At 47.6% G+C, this 21,145-nt stretch overlaps 1 protein-coding gene across 1 annotated transcript in view; it reads right to left on the bottom strand.

The window, feature by feature from the left end:
* Positions 1 to 21,145, bottom strand: part of ARHGAP40 (Rho GTPase activating protein 40) — a 38,912-nt gene that overhangs the window by 15,662 nt on the left and 2,105 nt on the right. Inside the window, exons 2-5 of the mRNA XM_008575446.1 lie at positions 5,054 to 5,256; positions 1,768 to 1,985; positions 1,091 to 1,166; positions 625 to 773 (exon numbers count right to left, since the gene is read on the bottom strand). Coding sequence (XP_008573668.1) covers positions 625 to 773; positions 1,091 to 1,166; positions 1,768 to 1,985; positions 5,054 to 5,256 — 646 coding nt within the window. The remainder of the gene's footprint in view (positions 1 to 624; positions 774 to 1,090; positions 1,167 to 1,767; positions 1,986 to 5,053; positions 5,257 to 21,145) is intronic.

The raw sequence follows: 21,145 nt of genomic DNA, 5'->3' as shown, positions 1-21,145 counted from the left end.
GAGCCAAAAAAAAAAAAAAAAAAAAAAAAAACCCAAAAGGGGGGGGGGGGGGGGGGGGGAATACCTGTGAAGGGCCTGGGGAGCCTTCGGGGGGACAAAAGTTTCTATATCTTGACTGGGGTGGTGGTTACATAGATACACATGTGAAGCTGTGCATGGTAGATCTCTGCACACTTTACTGTGAGTTATACTTCAATTTTAAAATCCTAAATATAAAAGATGACATCCTAATTTGAAAGGAACTGTGCCAAGACAATTAGGGGGAAAAAAACCCTAAAAAGTTGGGTGTATCTCACACCAGGCACCAAAATTAATTTTAAAAATAACTAGAAAAACATACGTTGATGGCTAGGTATCGGTGTGCTGGGTGAGGGAAGACTTTCTAAGGATAAAAGCAAAGAAGAACATCAGTGAAAGCACTGATGGGACTGTCATCTCGTCTTCCTGGCCCCCAGCCTCGACCAGCAGTCACTCGGTAATTACTTGTGGTATGAATTAAATAAATGATTCAACAACTTTCCTGCTGGGTGCCTGGCAGAGAGGAAGGTGTGAGGAGGGTGGGGGCAGGATGTGCTGGTGCCCGAGGATGGGCCTGGCTGCCAGCCCTCTGGGCAGTGTCCTCACCGGCAGGGAACCCTTGCCCCAGGCGCAGGTGCTTCCCGGGGACAGCCTGGCCCTCTGCAGGAGCGCGGCCGCTTGTTCTGAGTAGGCAGAGTCCATGTGGAAGGCTTCCTCCCTCCCAGCCTGCTCCTGCGGCCCCCCGGGCTCTGCTGCTGCGGGAAACAAACCGGAGAGGCGGTTAGAACTGGCACCAGGAAGCAAGTTCTAGGCTTAGGGCTCAGGCACATTGCCCAGGAAGTGATTTCTAGCTAAGGCCCATTGCCCAGGAAATCATTTTCTGGGCTGAGGCTCATGGGCCTGATGGCAATAGCCCAACTTGTCACTTTAGGGTTCCTCCCATCTGCCCTTGAGCAGGGAAGGCAAGGAACCAGGAGCAAGAGGGAAATGCTCAGAGGTTCACATTCTCTTACTTCTCAGAGCAGCCCTTCATGCAGCCTGGAGGACTCCCAGGAGAATAAAGGCCACTTACTTGGAGGAGACTTAGAAACCTCGGACCTGAGCTGGGTACATTTCATTCCTGAGTCCACATTCTCTGAAGACACCTCCTATGCAGATTACGGACAGTACCCAGTTAGTCATAAAGGAAGCAAATGATATTCACATAACCCTGGGACATAGGAGCCATTCATGACCCCTTCACAGATGGAGCAGCTGAAACTCAGAGAGGCTAAGTTGCTTGAACAAATCTCACAGCTGCTAAGGGGGGAGTGGGCATTGGAGCCCAGGTCTGTCTGACTCCAATGCCTATTGTTTTAATCACCATGTTATGCCACTTCAAATCTACTCCAAGAAAGAAGATGCTCACAAACTGTCAGGCTTCAAGTGCCATCGGGATATGAAAGTGACAATAAAGAGTATTATAGCTGTACTGATGCTAATTACATAGAGAGAATCTAAGCTTTCAGGCCCACCAAGGACACAGAGTGGTAGCAGGCATATATGCATTGGCATGCAACATGGGGACATAGTGACATGTAAGGAGACACACATGTGCAAACCCATGCACTCTATACACCCACATGCAGGCACACACATACACACACACGCCAACGTGGCCCTGCAGCAAAATCACTGCATCTCTCAGGCTGTGGTGGCATCACGAGGCCCCAGGCAGACAGGGCCAGCAGTGACCCTTATGCCACTTACCCTTGAATTGAAGACCCCAAAGATGTCCCTGACATCTCTGATAGGTGCCTTGTGTCGTCTTCGGGCTGAGCGGGCATAGATGTCCAGCCGACGGCACACAGCAGCCACCTGGGTCTGTGTCAGGGTGGACAAGAGCCCCCGGTGACCACCGTTCAAGCCTGAGCCACCAAGGAGGCCTGACAGGCCTGTGTCCTGCAGCCACTGGGATTCGGCTTCCCCTTCTGCCAACAGAGGGAGAACACCCAGATGAACACACACAGCTCCACATTCAGCCACACACACTAACCAAAACCCCACCTAGAAGCACACACTCACAGAGACACGAGGAGCCTCTGCATGTCTCATCGTGAGGTCCATTAATACCAACCGAACTCTTCATGAAGAGAAGATCTAACAAAACATCCGAGGATTTGGGGGGTACTGATAGCATTAACCAGTATGTGGATTTAAACTCTAACATTGCCATCCCTGGAAACAGAGCTGGCTGTGGAAGGGCGCTGTATGTTCGGAATCTGGAATGTAGCAATGTATAAATCTGGCAGAGACCACCACAGAGTCATACGGGCCCAGCTGCGCAGGCAAGCAGTTGGTGTCCCCTAGGGAAGTCCCCCCGCATTTAAGATCTTATTTATGTTGGAATAGTCCCCTCAACTGTGCTTCAAAGGAAACTGCCATGGTCCTACAGCAAAATCATTCAGACAAATCATCCAGGCAGTTGAGATTTTAGAATCCTGAGTCCCACCTCCAGGGATTCTGCTCCGGGAGTTTCAGGCCCAGAGCCTGAGAGTCTGCACTTGGAATATCCTTCTCTGATTATTCTAATGCACTGGGCTCTTCAGATCACACTTGAGAAACACGGGCCTTATTGTGGGGGAAATGGACGAGAGCTTATGGAGGAAGTTGTACACGTGCCCGAGGGGAGTGGTGGGTGTATTTAGTTATACCCAGTGTTGACCAGGTTAGTCAACAAGGTACTGATGGTTTAAAAACCCCAAATAAAACTGCTTTCATGGCAGCCTGGGTCGTGCAAATAACACAAACATGGAAGTCTTCCCCCAACATCCTCTCTGCACTTGGGAACCAGAACAAATGTCGCCAGGGCAGTCACAACTTTGTGAGTCCACCCCGACTTGTGCCGGCCAGGGAAACACTGATTCTGTTGTGATATCAAGACTTTTTCATTTGGACAGGAGCCTTTCGATAAGCCAGTGTTTCTTGAAATGCAGGCATTCACCTACCAACCTTATCATTTTTTATCTGTATTTACTTATCTCTGCATAATTATTTACCAAATGTTTTTCCCCTAATCATGGGCCATATTTTTAAAAATTTTTTGTTGTTGTTGTTTTCTCTTTGTGGGCCACATTTTTAAAACAAATCTATTTTAAAAGGAAACACTAGCCCCACCATAAATGGAACATCCAATATCAACTGCCATAGGTAGGAGTTAATGGGAAAAATGAACATATTAACATTCTTGTCTCCATGTCACCCAGAGGCTCCCTCTGTCCTGCAAGTCTAAAAATAGCTCTTGTTTTCATTTAGCTGTCCATAGAGGCTTCTCCCTTATGCACTCTGACTCCAATCCATCTGTCTCGTTTGAAATTAGATTGCTGGCCATAGGGTAATGCCAGACAGGCTGCCGCTAGTGGAGGACATCTCCTAAAACCACCTCTCCTACCACGGGGGACTTGCATTCCATGCTTAAAGATACTGCACTAGGCCATCCGGCCCTGAGGAGGTCTGTATCTTGCATATGAGCTGTGTTGTCAGCCGTGGCTAGCACAGCTGAATTATGTGCCAAACCAAGGAGGTTTCCATGCAAATGTCCTTCTCATTCCCTCACGTGCTGAACAAGTAAGGATGGCGTAGGGGGATGCTTGGCTCTATTCTAGGCACGGAAGATACAGCAGTGAAAAGGGCTGACAGTGTCCCTGGCCTCGTGGAAGCTACATTCTAGTGAGGAACACAGATAAATGTGCAAGTAAACGCACTAGGGAGTTCAGGTAGCGATGACTGCTGTAACAATGAATACAGCAGGGCAAGGGGCAGAGAAGGACGAAAGCAGGGGATGGTATTTTATGTAGGGAAGTTGGTGAGAAGATCTTTTGAAGGAGGTGACATTTAAGCCCAGTCCTGACTGGAGAGAAAGAGCCATGTAGATACCTGTGGGAAGAGCATTCCAGGCAGAGAGAACAGGAAGGATAAAGGACCCAAGGCAGGAATGTGCTTTTATGGTCAAGGAGCAGCAAGGAGGCCCAAGGGGTGGAAGTGGAGTGACAGAAAGACAGGGTAGGAGAGGATGCAGAGAGGAGGCACGAAGCCAATTCTGTAAAGCCTCGTAGGCTATGATGTGGTGGTTTTGACTGCCCATCCCCAAATTCTTTGACTCTCACCCCATCAAGAGGTGGGGTCCAACTCCCCTCCCCTTGAATATGGGCTGCACATAGGGCAATGCAGCAGAAGGGATGCTGTCTTCCTTCCAGAGCTGGGTCCTAGGCAGTGAGACGGCTTTTACTTGCCCTCTCTCAGGACTCCTGCTCCTGGAACCCAGCTGCTTTGTGAGGAAGCCCAGGCCACATGCAGAGGCCACATGTAGGTATTGCAGATGACAGTCCCAGGTGAGGCCCAGCTGATGCTCACATCCACCACCAAGCACGTGAGTCAGAAATCCTTGGTGATGACTCCAACCCCAACCACCATCTGACTGCAACTGTACGAGAGACCCTGAGCGAGAACTGCCTAGCTGAGCACAGTCAGCCCCCAGCACAGTGAAATATGACGATGATAATGACAGTGGACTATTGTTGCTTTACACTGCTAAGTTTGGGGTGATCTGTTACATAGTAATAGATAACGGGGACACATGGTTGTCTATTACTCTGAGAGGGGTGGGGAGGCATTTGAGAATTTTGAGCAAAGGACTTAGAATCCCACTTGAATGTTAACTCCACAAGAGAGGAGACTTTGTTTTGTGTTCACTGTTGTATCCCCAGGGCCTAAACAGCGCCTGGCAAATAGGCGTTCGATAAATATTTCTGGAATGACTTGATCTAAGGAGGGACATGATCTGATTTGTGTTAGTAAAAGATCGTTTTGACTGTGGCATGGAGAGAGATGGCAGGGAGCAAAGGTGAAACAGGGAAACCAGTGAAGAGGATACTGCAAGAGTCCAGGCGAGAGAGAAACACTTTCATGTCTGGTCCATGTCTGGATGCTCTCGCAACTCTCCCCCTACAGTAAGGCCCTCCCATCCGCTCCTGCAGGCCCCGCCAGGGTCTCTCACCCTCTGGGAGCTGGCCTTCAACCCTGCCGCTGTCTTCCTCTTTCAGCTCATCCCTCTGTTGGATCCGCTCCACCTCCATCCAAAAGCCATCCATGGACAAGCTTTCCGCCGAGGACAGCCGGGAGTGGGAGCAGCCAGTAGGCTGTGGCTGCAGGGGATTCCTCTGGGGACGCTGATTCATTCGGCTTGAGGAAGGGCCAGAGCTGTAGCAAGCAGGGAGGGAAGAGGAGAGTCAGGCAAAGCACTGCTCATGATGGGGTCTGTTCCGACGCTTTGTGGTTTCTCAGGGATGACAGGTGGATGGCTAGTCTCAGCAAATCAACTGATCAGCATCGCCCGTCAGAATCCTTGGAAACAAGCAGTGCTGCAGAGGACAGAGGAAGGGCCAGACTGCTCTGCTTCCTTCCACCTTCTTGGGCAGGGGGGACAATCTTTGACATACATATCATAGAGTCAACATTCACACAGGGAATTAAACACCAGGACAGGTGAGGAAATCACAGTGCAGCACATAACTAATCTCACTGACTTTTTACCCAAAATGTCTCTTATCTCCTTTCCCCCCATACCCTCTTCTTTGTGCATCTGACTGCCACGGCCCTGGTTTTCCTATTTGTAATGTATGACCACCTCATCCCCTCCCCTCTCCCAGCCAGATCTGGACAGAGTGAAGTACCAGACCACAGGGGTGCTATCCTTCAAGTGAGCCAATCTGATTCTCTCAGTGTTGAACCAAGAGCTTGAGGGGGTCGGTGTCAGGCGTGTGACCTGGGAAGTGTGTGGAGGTGGTGGGGCTTCCACCGCCTGGAGTGGCATGTCTTCCAAGAGAAGCAGAGAAGGGACCTCTGCAGCTATGGAGAAATGGGGCAGGGGAACCTCAGCTAGATTTTCCAGGCCCCAGCTGCAGCAGCCTCTCATGACTCAGTCTGTGGGGTTTACCCTCAGTGCCCCGACTCCTACATCCTTCCCTTCTATCCCCTTTTTCTTCCCAAGCTACACTGAATCAAATAATCCCAGAATAAAACAGTACAAGCTCCTGGTCCAGATAAATGACAGTTCAGGCCTTCAAATGAGGTTGGGGATAAAATGCCTATGCTGCCAGCCAGAATCCTTGAGAAACAGTGGGGTTGGTAATAATGCCCAAAATACTACAGTAGAATCCACAGAGACCCTGACACACATCAGCAAACAAACCGTAAACTATCCCTGCAGGAAACTATATCCCCAGTTGCCTCAAATGGGAAAACCACATATTCTGCAAATTCCATAGGTATTTGAGCTCAATATTGATCTCAGGTAAGGTTCTAGAACAGATTTCTCTATTCCATCTGGAAACAGACAAAAGGCAAAGAAAACAATAAACATACATGGGTTGAACTGCTCTATTAAAACAGAAGGCTCAAAAAAAAGTCATCCCATACGGTGCTTTAAAAGACACATACTACGAAATGGCAAAGCTTAAAAGCAGAATGGCAAATGCTTATTGGATAAACGCTAACAAAAGGACACAGATATCAGTATTACTGCCAGACTAAGAAGCATGGGGTGGGGGAGTTAAAGAATCTATGACAGCTGGAATTTTTATGCACCAAATAACATAGCAAAAAATATACACGTATCTGCTAGAAATGTGAAATTGGCAGAAATAGACTGGACTCATCACTCGTCATTTCTCCACACGAACCTTGCTTTCCAATTATCACGTTCGCCAGTTCTCCAAACCATCCCTCCCATACCTCCATGTCTTTGCATAACCTCGTCTCCTCTGCCGAGGATGGGCTTCCCAGTATCCTGGCCCCTGCGCCCCTTTTACACGAGATCTGGCCCACTCTTGTTGCCCTAGAAACAATCTTAGAATGGGAGCTTGGTGAGTAGGAAAGGTAGATTTCTGAGATTGATTGTGATGAAGGCTGCACAACTCTGTGAATGTGCTAAAAACTGTTTTTTTTTTTTTTTTTTTTTTTTCCTTTTTGAGACCGGCTGCACCGCGCTCAGCCAGTGAGCGCTGTGAGCGCACCGGTCATCCCTATATAGGATCCGAGCCCGCGGCGGGAGCGCTGCTGCGCTCCCAGCGCCGCACTCTCCCGAGTGCGCCACGAGCTCGGCTAAAAACTGTTGACTTTACACTTTAAATAGGAGAATTGTATGGTATGTGAATTCCAATAAAGCCCACACCATTCCCACGTTGCCTTTGCGGAGGACCCAGATCTGATGTTGGTTGCCTGTCTCAAGTTCTTTCTGCTCTCCCAGTAGAACTTAAAATATTTAGGGATTTTTAAAACATACTTTTATTAATTATTTGCCCATTATAAAACCAATATGCAGCTATTACAAAAATTCCCAACACTGCAGTGGATAGAGGTAGGCAATTGATAATTCTCCCTGCAACTATTACCACATTATCCACATGGACATGGTGGTGTGCAGACATCTCCGATTTCTCTGCAGGCACATTCAACCCAAAGCCAGGCTCCCTCTCCTTCACTCAACCTGACTCTGTTTCTGGCTCACCTCAGCCAAGCATGGAACTCACTTTCTCCCCCAGCCCCCTAGAGTCCCAGGCATGCAGAACATTTCATAGCTCTTGGCTGGGGGGCTGGAGGCTCACAAGGAAGGTGACCCAGCCAGTGCTGTTTACTCAAACATTTGGCCCCTCGTAGGCCTAGAAAATCATATTTTTTTAAAACCATCCACTTGTAATGGATATTTGGGCTGTTTCCGTTGTCAATACTGCAACGCACATTCTGGTATTTGTCACCTTGCACCTTTGTGCAGAGGGAACAGTAGAAGAGAATGCTAGAAGTGGAAACACTGCTTTGAAAGACTTGTAAAATTTTGACACTTCTTGCCAAACTGCCTTTGAAAAGGTTTGTTCTACTGGGTTTTTGTTTATTTGTTTTGTGTTGACTTTGTTCCCTCTGCCTACCTGGACTCCCTTCTTGTGGGATCCTGTGCCCTGGAATCCCTGAAGCCGTGTTTTGCCCTCAGTCTGACACCCCCACCCAATGATGCTCCTCAACCTCTGCAGGCTGATCCAGGACCCAGGGCCAGCTTCGTGGGTGTACGACCTGTGCTGTGCCGTCACACAGGGTGCATGTGTGCAGAGCCCTGCATTGGGTTTAGTGCTCTGCGTTCACCATCTTGAAATTCTTAATAATTTTCAAATAATTTCCCATGATCTTTTTGCACGAGGTCTGTCCCGCCAGTCTTTTACCCACAGACCCTGGCTGTACCTTCCTCCCAAGTGTCCTGCCGACATGCTGAGCTCAACTCTGAGTTACAAGCAATGCCATCCTGAAACATACTTAAATGTGGTAAAGAAAGAAGTCTCCAGTCTGCCAGTGCCTGAAGGAAGAGACAAGGCTCACAGCCTCTCTCCTGGCAACAATAGCTCAGCCATCTTCACTGAGCAGCTCAACTGGAGAACAAGTCCCAGTTAATTATAAAATTGGCTGTTCCGCTCTATTTATGCTTTTCCAGAAAACTGCTAGTCGGCGCCTCCTGCAAATCTATTCAGCACCCCATGCTGGTGCACAGCTTCGTTTCTTTAGTTGCTTTGCTATTAGCTTGGAAATGACCAGCATCTGTGTGTTCACCTGACAATTTGAAAACTGCAGCAACCAAATCAAAACAAAAGTCGTCAACTGTGTCCGGGTTTGACAGCTAAGCAGTGAGTGGGGAGGAATCATTTCTTTGGGTGAGTTTTCCGAGGAGGTCAGGGAGGTGCAGGGGAAAAGAGCAGAAACTAAACAGCCACAGTTCTAAAAGAGCAGTTGTTCCAAGCTCGCATTTTGCAGTGTGGCCGCGAGTGCCCCTTATAGGAAGAGAACGACAGGTGCTCAGCACATCCACAAATGTGTGTAGAGACTCACAAACACAGCCAATTTTTGTGTTCGTTTTGTTTTCAACAGCTTACTGATGCCTAGTATATGCAGAAAAGTGCACACATCTTAAGTGTACAGGATGATTAATTGTCTCTGGTTGCAATTTTTTTTTTAACATTGACCAAGCACTTTTCATGTGCCCAGCAGCAGACAGGTCCAAGCATTGGTTTAATTCTCACACATACCCCATGGGAGAGTGCTGTTGTGCCCAATTTATAGAAAAAGAAACAAATCCAGCAGGACTAGGGGACCCACCCTGACTCATCCAGTTAGCAAGTGGCAGAGCCGGGATTGGAACCCAGGCTGCGAGCTGCAGCGCCAGTTATCCTCGCTGCTGTGCCGGATGGTTTAGGGAGGCCCTGAGGTGTATATGAAGGGATCAGAACGCGTTGTCTTCTGCATCATAAACCCTGTTCCCCCCTCTTAGTTCCCTGTCTTGCCAAGCACTCCACCATCAGGCACTCCGACAGCCACTCCTGACAACCCTTCTAGAAATTCTTCACATCCTTTTAACCACTAATGAATTCTTACATCTTCCTACATCTCTTATATTCACCAACTTCTCCCATTCCCGTGGCTACTGCCCTGGTCCAAGCCAGCATCACCTCTTGCCTGGACCACAGCCTGACCTCAGTCTCCCTACGTGTCTTTTAGGTACCCTTATCTGGTTTTGAAAGACCTTCCAAGCTCACAAAGCTGGCCTGTCAGTCCCCTCTAGAATCCTCCACGGTGCCCCAGGACCTTGAGGATAGAATGCAAATGTCTTGCCATGGCATGAGTCTGACATCTGCGTGTCCAGCCTCATTTCCCATCCCTTCTTCCCTCTGACAGAAATGTTCTTCCCTTATCTGGCCAACCACCCTTCAGGTCTCAGCCTCAAGATCACTTCCTCAAACACACCTTCTCTGGTCTCTTACCTGGATTAGCTCTCTGCTATTTGCTTTTGCATAACACTCATTCATTTCTATTGGAAATATTTACCTGTCTCCCTATTCAGTGCTGTCTCCCCAGTGCCTAAAACACTGGGTGGCACATAGTAGATATGGCGGTTATAACATATGGCCCCCAAATTCCTTGGCACTCCTCCCCCAGGGAGATGGGCTCTATGTCCCCTCCCCTTGAATCTGCGGGTTTGTGGCTGCATCAACCAATAGAACACAGCAGAAGTCAAGCTATGAAACTTCAGAGTCTGGTCATAAGGACCAAGCAGGTCCCACCCGGCTCTTTTGCTGTCTACTTGCTCCCTCTTGGAACTGGCTGCTACGCTGAGGAGCCTAGGGCAAGTGCAAAGTCACTTGTAGGTACTCCAGTCAACAGCCCTGGCTGAAATTAGCCCTCAAGTCATTTCAGCTAGGTTTCAAACAGGTGAGTGGAGAAGCTTCCGGATGATTCTAGCCCCCAGCGTGAAGTCAGCCCCAGCCATTCAGTCTTCCCACCTGAGGCCCCAGATATCATGGAACAGAGGCCAGCCACTTCCACCTGCCCTGGCCCAATTCCTGACATGTAGAATCCCTGAACAGAATAAATTGTGGTTGTTATATGCCACAAAGCAATAGATAACCAGATCCATAAGTTTAGAAGTCAAGAACTTCGGTTCTAGTGTCAGGCCTGAATTTGAATCCTACATCTATCATTTATTAGTGAGGTCACCTTGGAGAGTCACAGATCCTGGCTGAGCCTCAGCTACCTGATCCTAATATGAGGCTAAAGGAGACTACCTAAGGCAGTATAGTTTAACAGCCAATTCATTCATTCAGCAAGTATTTATTGAGCCCCTACTATGGCCAGCTACTAGAAAGCTAATACACGAGGGTACTTCAAAAAGTTCATGGAAAAATAGAATTAAACGATAATACAGGGGCCGGCCCGGTGGTGCACTGTGCTAGTGCGCCGCTTGGGAAGCGCGGCGGCGCTCCCGTCGAGGGTTCGGATCCCACATACAGACCGGTTCCCGCTCACTGGCTGAGCGAGGCGCGGGGGCAACACCGAGGGTTGTGATCCCGTTGCCGGTCCCGGTCCGGTGCGGGGGCGACACTGAGGGTTGCGAACTGTTGCCGGACACGGAAAAAGACAAAAAAAAAAAAAAAAAACGATAATACAAATCTTTCCATGAACTTTAAAAAAAATTTTTTATTGAATTATAATTGATTATACCTATTTTAGGGGTTCAACATTGACATATGGTGATCAAATCAATATTACTAGCATATATATTGTTACAAATTGTACTTATTCTTTATGCCCCTTGTCCAATCTCTCCCCATCCCCGTCTCCCTCCCCACTCCCACCACTGATAACCCAGGATTTTTTCTCTCCCTCTGAAAGAGTAATGGTTACTCTGCTGATTTGTTGCCTAGATGATCTGTCCAATGCTGAGAGGTATGTTCAGGTCCCCCAATATTATCATAGAGCTGATGCTTCTTCTGTCACTATGGAATGAGCTTTGTGGAGAGAGTCATTCTCTTCTTTTCTTTGGTCTCTGCTGGTGACTCTCCTTGTGTGAATGCACTCCAGTGGCTTGCGGACCATCTGTGTGGTGGTTGTGGTGTCTATATGCTTTTGCAGCAGCTGTGGTTATTGTGGTGGTTGTGGTGGGCCACCCACATGGAGGGGATGTTTTTGGCATGCTCCTTACCTAGTTGGTGGTAGCGATGGAAGTGTGCCTAGTTGTGGGAGGGGGTCCGGTCCTCAGCTCCATACCTCAGGGCCCCAGGCAGTCCCTGTGGTGCTGGTGGTGTGCCTGGTTTCCCCCACTTTCTGCCTTGGTAGCCCAGGGGACTTCTGGTCCTTTTAGGTGTTACAAGTGTTCTTTGGTGAAATGAGACCTTTACTAATTAATACCAAACTTTGTCTCTGGTCTGTGGGTACTCTGTTTTTTCTTTCAGTTCTATGTTGGATTATTTGCTGTTCTCACCACTTAAATTCTGTGCTGGAACTAATTTGTTGTCCTTTGCTTACTTCTAAAATGGGGGAACTTCCTGTGGGGACCAGTACTTGAGCTCTGTGGTTGAGCTAAATTGCTGCTTTGCTTTTAATTCCCTGGGGAAGGATTTTTGTGCAGCTCAGGGTTTAATGGTTGACCTCATAGGTACTTCTGGCTCTCGAGAGATCCGGTGAAACTGGGTTGTGTAGAAACACTGGTCTGGGCCTAAGTCTTTTCATCAAACTGCACCCCATGCAATTCTGCCTGACCAGTCTCCTCTGAGTGGTCCTGCGCTGACTAGGGGGCAGATTGGCTGTCCTTGCTGTACCTGTTCTCCTGGTGGGCCCGTCTCCCCCACCGCCTGTGCTGCAAACACTTCCCATGGGACGGGCTGTACGGCGGTCCCTTGTGACAGGCTGTACGGGCTGTAATCACTGGCCTCTGAGAGGCTCCTTTTTTCAGTTATTGTGGCTCCTCGCTCCTGTGTGGGTCCCCCAGAACCCTATTAATGATCTTGCTGGCCTGGGGGCAACCAAGACCCTCTTCTCCCCTGCCACCTCCAAGCAACTTCATCCGAAGGGCACAGCTGTGGCTTTTGCAGGCTCCTGCTCCATGCACTCAGCAGCTCTAGCCTCTCCATGAACTTTTTGAAGCACCCTCATACATAAGGTGCTTGGAACAGGAAGTCCTCAATAAATGTTAGTTCTATAAATATGTGTTGTTTCTGGGCTTTTCCTACCTGAGATTCCAACAGGGCTAGTGACTGGCCCAAGACTTCCCAGCTGGTGAGTGGCCTCTGGTTCCTGTCCCACAGAGAGTGGCCAAAGGCTTACAAGCCCAGCCTGTGAAATAAATACGCCTCCTGCCCCCACCATCAGTCAGATGGCCGGAGCCCTCCCAGCTGCCCAGAGATTTCCTGGATGCAAAGCCCTTCTCCCACACCCTTGAGGTTGTTTCCTTCCAGGTGGCCTGAGGAAGGAGGCAGAGCCCAAGAAGTCTTCAGCCCCAGTCCAAGCTCCCCTACTCGTGCTCTGTGTGCTGTGTCCTTTTCCCTCTCTGGGCCTCAGTTTCCATAACTGTAAAATGGGAAGACAGGGATAGGCATGGGGGCTTTGCCTGATGATTTTAGCAATATCCTTGCCCGTGACATCACGGCAGGCACCAAGAGTCAGATGACAGTGGGGCAAAGGCCTCAGCCGAAGGGCTGTGCTGCAGAAGCCTGGCTGAGAGCCCACAGAAGTGAGAGCTGCTCAGAGAAGACAAGAGCCAGCATGACTGAGGGACCAAGAATGACAGTGCATCAGGCAGGCATGGCTGGGCCTCTTCTCCAGCAGCCTGGCAAGGCCAGCTCAGATCGGCAACCCAGCCAAGGGCTTCCCCAAAAGTGGCAACAGGGCTTTGGGGGCAGCACTCGGTTCCACTCAGAGTGCCAGGCTTGCCCTCCCTACCCTGACTCTGATGAAATGCTGGCAGAAAAGGGCGGTGGTTCCCTGCATGGCATTCCAGAATAAATGGCTGAGTTCTATCCCAACTCCTGGGCATCTTGGGTGGGATTCTCGCCTCTCTGCACAGTGGGGGATGATCAGAGCTACTCTCACCGTGAGGACTATAAGAAATGTAAATCAGAAGTCCGGCAAAATGTCAGGCTTATACAGGTGCACAAAAGGTGGGAACTGTTATAATAACAGCAATAACTTTAATTAGCAGCGGCATTCACTGTTACCCTCTTTATAAATGTTACAGGCTACAATGAATTAAGGAAAAGGCTCTAGGCTCAAGCACAGGTCACATGGCCATAGTGGCAGGTGACCCATAGTGGCAAGTGATCCTGGAGTGAGTGGGAACTGAATATTATAACCAGCAGTCATTAGCATTAACCGCATGCAAGGAGCTGCTTTGAACACAATGTTAAGGTTCCTCAGCCTCAGCGCTAACGGCATTTCAGGTGGATCGTTCTTTGTTGTGGGGGCTGTGCTACACACTGTAGGATGTTTAGCAGCATCCTTGACCTTCACTCACTAGATACCAAAGCATCCACCTCAGCTGTGACAATCAAGACGTCTCCAGACATTGCCAAATATTCCCTGGGAGGCAACGTCACCCCGGTCAAGAACCACTGCTGTACATGCATTCATTCATTCAATCTTCACAACTTTCTATTATTATTATCCCATTTCACAGATGAGCAAACAGAGGCACAGAGAGATGAAGTAACTTATTTGAGGTTACCTAACTAGTAAATGGCAGGGCTGGACTTTGAACCCAGGAAGTTTGGCTTCTTGGCCCATGTTCGTAACCACTATGCAATAAGCCCCATGTACAACCTTTTTTCCTTTATCATGACTTGTTTTTTCTTTTCTTTCACTGGCTGGATGCGACATGAGGTTGGAGAGGGAACACCACCAGCCTGGATGCAGCTTGCTCTGCCTCTTATTAGCTGAGGTCCTTCTCCCTATCATGCGAGCCACACAGCTGTTCGGCTCTTTTGTCTGAAGATTATTGTTGGGTGACGATATATTGGGGCACAATGGGCTGAGTTAGATCCCCAGCAGGGCATGCTGGAGGAGCAATAAGTAGCCACTGTTGCAGCAATGCCTAGCTTGACTCTGCTAAGTGGGGAATCAGGGAAGGTAAGCAGTTGAGGGGGAAGAGAAAGGAGGGAGAGAGGCAGGGGAGCTGACCTCCAAAGATGGGCATGGAGGGCACAGTGGCTGTACGGTGTGTGATCCACCTTTGGCCTTGGGCAAGCCCAGGCATGAATGTGCATGGGTGATGAGGCTGGCCTTCTTGCACCTCTGTCTTCACCGTGAGAAGAGCTATGCCCAGATAGCTGCAGCCTGGGTCACAGAATGAACACATGTGGCACAGACCAGAGCCAGACAAGCAAGGAGGAGCATTCAGCCAGACCCTTGGCTTGAAATAGAGCCACCAGCAGAGACTAGGCTAGCTCAGCTAATCCTCAGCCAACCTTCAGACACATAAGCATGAACAAGTGATGTTGCTTTAATAAGTCCAGGAGTTCTTATTAACTGTTAAGTTCAGGATCATTTGCTATACAGCAATACTGACCGATGCAGTACCGCTGAACAACCCAAGCAGCTCAGCCAAAGGAGCAGTGAGCCCACTCTCACCCACTCGCACACATTCCCAGATGCAAGGCACACATGCCACTGGCAGTGTGCACCCTCCATGTCCCACCCAATCTCCAGCCCCCAGATAAAATGACACATCAGGCTGTGAGTCAGGAATAGTGAATGGCAGGAATCAGGTCCCTGAGAGCAGAGGTTGAAATGTGATCTTAGGGCACAGCCATGTGCACATGAGTGTGCCAGAGAGTGTGTGGGTGCAGACTCTCCCATGAGTGTATACACAGCTATGTGTGCCATGCAGGCTTATGAAGAAAGCCTCACCTCCGCTGCTTCAGGACTTGCCAGGAGATCTGGATTCTCCATGGCCACCCATGGATTCTCATATAACATAGTATATGACCACAAGGTGAATGGTCCCCCTTTGGATTGCAGTGCAAGACCTGAACATCAGTACATAACAACATTGCCATCTAGGAAGCAATCCCTGGGGGGACAGGGTGGCGGCAGGCAGGAATGAGACACTATAAAAGGCAAATCCTGCATTTACATTTTTTAGTATCATCTTCACTGAGTTCCTAAAATCCCTCTAAAGCAACAAACTTTCCCTTTAAGACAAAGAAGACCAGCTCATTCCAGCCAGTGTGCCCATTCTTTGAATAGTTCAACGATGCTCACCATATCTATTCCACATAATAATTCTGCTAGAGCTGATCTCTGCACTGCGGAATTTACAAGCATGGCTATTTTGCATTATGGACAGCCAGAATAATAGAATTCTGAAATATAATCAATATAATTTAGCCTCCTGAATCAAATTGGAGGGTGGACTAGGAAACAGTGAAAAGCACAAACCCTTCAGCTGTTCAAGGTGAGCAAGAATCAGAAAAATCCAAGGGGACTTCAAAAAGTTCATGGAATGATTTGTACTGTCTTTTAATTCTATTTTTCCAAGAACTTTTTGAAGTACCCTCATAGGAGACCCATGCTGGGCCTGAGAAGCTGCACCCTACAGTGAAGACCAGGCTCGTAAACCAGTGGTTCTCCACCCTGCCTGTGTACTAGAATCTTCCAGATGGCATTACCAAACCTCAACGTCCAGCAATGCCCCAGACCAATGACACCAAAACCGCTGGGCATGGACCTGGGCATCGGTACTATTTGAAGCAGCCCAGTCGATTCCACTGTGCAGCCAGGGTTGGGAAGCCCTGCCAGGAACATCATTATGCTGCCGGGTTTCAGCAAATTGCACAGAAGCTTTCAAGAGTGGGGTGAGAACAGATGGATTGCATTGAAATTGTCACATGGCATTTCTGGGAGGGGCAGCTTGCATTTTTGAGATGTCTGTGGGAGATTAGATACTGCCCATGACCTCTGAGATGACAAATATTCCCAACCAGAAGATCAAGATCTACCAATCTCCATTTGGAATAGCAAACTGCCCCCACCCAGCACTAGATCTTAACACTTTTTTACAAAGCTTGCCATCATTTGAAAATGAGGAGGTTTGACATTAGAAAATTCTCTAGTTCTAATTTCTCTCAGGGGGAAAAAAAAATCAGAGGAGATGATGATAATCCTGGATCTTTGTCTCTGAATGACAACAATTGGCTGAAGCTGGTGGCTGACCCTTAAAATGTCCCCATCCAGCAGTACAGCTCTGTGGTGTCTGCCAGAGAAGTCCTGAAAGTTCTGATGTGGCTTGAGGCCTGCCCTGATCCTTCCTTCGAATAAGGTTGTAGATAGATACTTGCTCGCTCCCTCCTGAGTCACTTAATCAGATTGTTACATGCTGGGCAATATATGGAACCATGCTGGTGACCTGAACACCTGAAATGTGGTTCGTATGAATGAGAAATCGATTTTGAAATTTTACTTACATTTTAACTAATTTAAATTTGAAACTGGATAATTTAAAAATACACACTGGATTTTGAAGATTTACTATTTAAAAATGTAAAATATCTCATTAATAATGTTTTATACAGGGCCAGCCCGTGGGTCACTTGGGTGAGCGTGGTGCTGATAACACCAAGTCAAGGGTTAAGATCCCCTTACCGGTCATCTTTAAAAATAATAATAATAATAAAAATAATAATGTTTTATACAGGTTACCTGTTAAAATATTTTGGACATATTGGGTTAAATAAAATGCATTATTAAACATTTTAAATAGGCTTGGTGCCCTTCATACTGCCATAATCCTCACCACGCCCTGGAATATCGCACTGCGCCACATCACTCCCTGAGGGTACTACCTAACTATAACAAACACATTCTAAACCAGTTTTTAGAGAGTAGTGGGGAGAGCTTTCAAAAATCTTGTGAAAGTTGTGGACCTTGTCTCCAGAAAACTGCACACATGGACAGATGCATAATTTAGCAAATGATTTTAGTTGCTCTTGGATCTCTAAAAGTCCTTCCTCAAACCCCAGATTAAGAACAACTGGTCTTTAAAGCCTCAGAAAGTTCCAGTGGGGAGCCGGCCTGTGGCCCTGTGGCTCACTTGGGAGAGTGTGGTGCTGACAACACCAAGTCAAGGGTTAAGATCCCCTTACCAGTCATCTTTTTAGAAAAAAAAAAAAAAGAAAGAAATTTCCAGTGGGAAGTGCACCAAGCCTGTTGCCTGATCATAGCTCCTCTCTGCCCTAAGGGTGAGGAATGATCTCATTAACCCTTTCTTTGCTGCATGATTCTTCGTAGTTGTTCCCATCTCCCACTCTTCCACCTGAGCCCTCAAGGGCTTAAGAGCCAGATTTTCACCCTAAGGTTAGGTCAGGTGTCTGAACCCCGGGGTTGGAGCTGAGCTCAGAGCTTGAAATCAGACCTCCATCCTATCCTTCCTCTGTCCCACTTTCTGCTCTAGCCAGGGTTAACATCTTACACTTCCTGGAGGCACCAGGCTCCCTGTTGCCCCAGAGATTTGCCTAGGGGCAGCTACTGCCAGGAACACGCTCCTCCTTCCCACCCCTGGCCTGCTTAGTGCCTACTTTGGGACTCAGCTCAGGCATCACCTCCTCCAGGAAGCTTTCCCTGCAGCCCTCCTGTAAGGCTCTGAGCTTGTACATATCATAGCACTTACCACCTCCATAGGAACTGCCTGACTATTTGCTTTTTCCTTAAGACTGGGATCTATTTGAGGCCAGAAACATTCTTACTTATCATGGCATGGGCACAGTTCCCAAAACAGAGCAGATATTGGTAAACGCTTAAAGGATAAATGAATGAATGATCTAACTCAGTGGTTCTCAAAGTGTGGTCCCAGATGGGCAGCTTCAGCATCACCTCAGAACCTGTTAGGAATGCAAATTCTCAGTCCTTGCCCCAAAACTACTGAGTTAGAAACTCTGAGGATGAGGCTCAGGGATCTAAGCTTGTACAAGCCCTCCAGGTGACTCTGATGCATTGATCTAACCCACAGATTCATGAGTGTGAGGCAGAGATGAATCCCTGGGGGTGGAAGCAGGTGACTAAAGTTTGGAAAAGCAATATGGAAGAGTGGTTGCAGTAGGCCGAATAAACACTCCCTTCTCCAAAATGTGCCTGTGTCCAATCCCCAGAATCTATGAACATGTTATATTACATGGCAAAGGTGGGATGAAGGTTGGTTGCACATGGAATTACAATTGCTAATCAGCTGACCTTGAAATGAGAAGATTATCATGAATCATCTGGGTGGTCTCAATGTACACATTAGGGTCCTTAAATGGGGAAGAGAGAGGCAGAAGAGTGAAAATCAGAGAGATGGTAGCATGAGAAGGACTCAACTGGCCACCCCGGGCTTTGAAGGTGCAAGGAGACCACAACCTAAGGAAGGAAGGCAGCTTCTGGAAGCTGGGAAAATAGATTCTCCCCTACAGCCTACAGAAGGGAATGCAGACCTGCCAACACCTTGATCTTAGCCCGGTGAGACCCATTTTGGACTTCTGACCTCCAGAACTCTAAGAAAATAAATTTATATTGTTTAAGCCACTAAATGTGTGGCAATTTGTTACAGCAGCAATAGGAAAGATTTAATATAGTGGCTAAGGACTGAGGCCCCAGAGTCAGACTGTCTGGGTCTGCTCTCCCAAGCAAATTAAAATCCAGAGGCCTAACTAAAAAAACCTAAGGTATGATGATATCAAAATTTAAAACTTTTGTATAACGAAGTCATAAGACCGGTGATCAGCTGAGAGGAAATATTCGCAACAAATGATAAAATGTTACTATCTAGTTTATGTAAAGAGTTCCTAGAAAGTAATAAGAAAAAAATGCCAAAAAGTCCAATAGAAAAGTTGACAGCAGATACAAATGAACAAGTCACTGAAGATAAAACACAAATGCCCTCTGTGAAATGAAAGGATGTTGAACATCACGAGTAATCAGGGAAATGCAAATTAAAACAATAATAAAATATTTGTCATCCATCAGATTGGCAAACACCAAAAAGATTGCTAACACCTCAGGCTGGGCAATTGTCATGAAAAAGACATTCTCACACCGCATAAGCATGGGCCGGCCAGCCCAGGTGGAGCCGGTGATACCTGCCAGTAAGGGAAGAGGAGAGGTGGCGTCCACATTGCAGACAGGATGAGAATCCCAGGGTAGTGAAGAGCAGCAGCCTGATCCCTCAGTATAATTAGAGCCTTCTTCTCCTGCTTCATCGTGAGGCAAGAAAGGAAATACAAAGCCCTGCCAGAAGGGACCTGCCCTTGGCTGGTTTGTAAGCAGGGATCAGTGAGGCCCCTCCTACTGGAGAGAACAGGCCTGTGAGAGCTTTTGCTGCAAAGCTGGTCAGAAGCACCAATCTGCAGCCCCGGGGTTGCAGTACCTGGTGGCAGTTGCATGGTGGAGACACAGGATGTGTGCGTGAAGGACAGCCCCTGTGAGAATGGCACAGACTCTGCAAGTGATTCTACAAAGAGGCGAGATTGTTTTCCCAAGGGTGAGTGGAGGATTTAGGACTCAGGTGCAAATCTTTTTACCACTCCAGGGAGACAGGGGTCACACGCGACAGCCCCTGTGAGAATGGCACAGACTCTGCAAGTGATTCTACAAAGAGGCGAGATTGTTTTCCCAAGGGTGGGTGGAGGATTTAGGACTCAGGTGCAAATCTTTTTACCACTCCAGGGAGACAGGGGTCACACGAAAACAAACCTGTGCTCTTTGGAGTCAGCACCAAGAACTTTCCCGCTGACAACGGCTATCTGACACACACTGAGCACTTCCTGCGTAGCAGGAGCCTGTGCTGAGCTCTTCACATGCATTAATTTCAGCTGATCCTCACAGCAAGCCCATGAGGCAAAATGTTCACAACCATTTTATAGAGAAGGAAACTGAGGCTCAGAGAGGTTAAGCAACTTTCCCAGAGGCCCACAGCTTGTACGTGGGAAAGCTGGGATTTGTGATCCTGGCTGTCCTCCTATCATTCAAAACCCATTGTGTTGGGGTGATTCATTCAATGCTTGGGTTCACATATGGGGGATGTGTCTGGAGGATTAAAAGTACATGATATCTGGAGAGATAGGTTGATACTTATATCTCAGTTACGAAGATTTGAGCTAAACACGAGCAAAATATGAGTTAAGGTGGATTTTGTAAAAGTGATTTATTTCACAAGCTACCTATGTGCAATCAGCCCAGGCACTTAACCATTATTGATTAAGAGAATCTGAGTTGCACTAGACTCAAAATTGGTCTTCCTGTCTCTCTGATCTACATTTAAAATTCTTCCAGACACGGAGCATGTGAAAAGATGCTTAACCTCCCTAATAACAAAAGGAAGGTGAAATAAAACAAGATACAAGTTTCTTTCTATCCAATTAGCAGAGACTAAAAAGAGCAATTACGTCCAGTCAGGAATGTCATGAATACGAGAAAACAAGCTCGCACCTCCTTAGTGAGGCTGTAAATGGGAACAACCTTCCTGGAAAACCACCTCCCAGGATACGATTCAAAATTTTAAATGTATGCAACTTTGAACTCAATGATTCCTATTCTGGGAATTTATCATAAGGATAACTAAACAAAGACATACGTCCAAGAATATTACAGTATAGTGTATAGTAGCAATCAAAAAAAAAAAAGGAAAAGAAAAAGAAACAACCTAAAACTACATCAGTAGGAGGCTCGTTAACAAAAATACCATTCAGTCACAAAATGAAATATCATGCAGCCTTTAAAGAGATCAGTCTAGGGGCCGGCCCGTGGCTCACTC

This window comes from Galeopterus variegatus, unplaced genomic scaffold, assembly GCF_000696425.1.
Source record: "Galeopterus variegatus unplaced genomic scaffold, G_variegatus-3.0.2 Scaffold1189, whole genome shotgun sequence".
Taxonomy (NCBI): Eukaryota; Metazoa; Chordata; class Mammalia; order Dermoptera; family Cynocephalidae; genus Galeopterus; species Galeopterus variegatus.
Note: the sequence above shows the minus strand (reverse complement) of the source record. Positions and strands in the feature narration are given on the sequence as shown.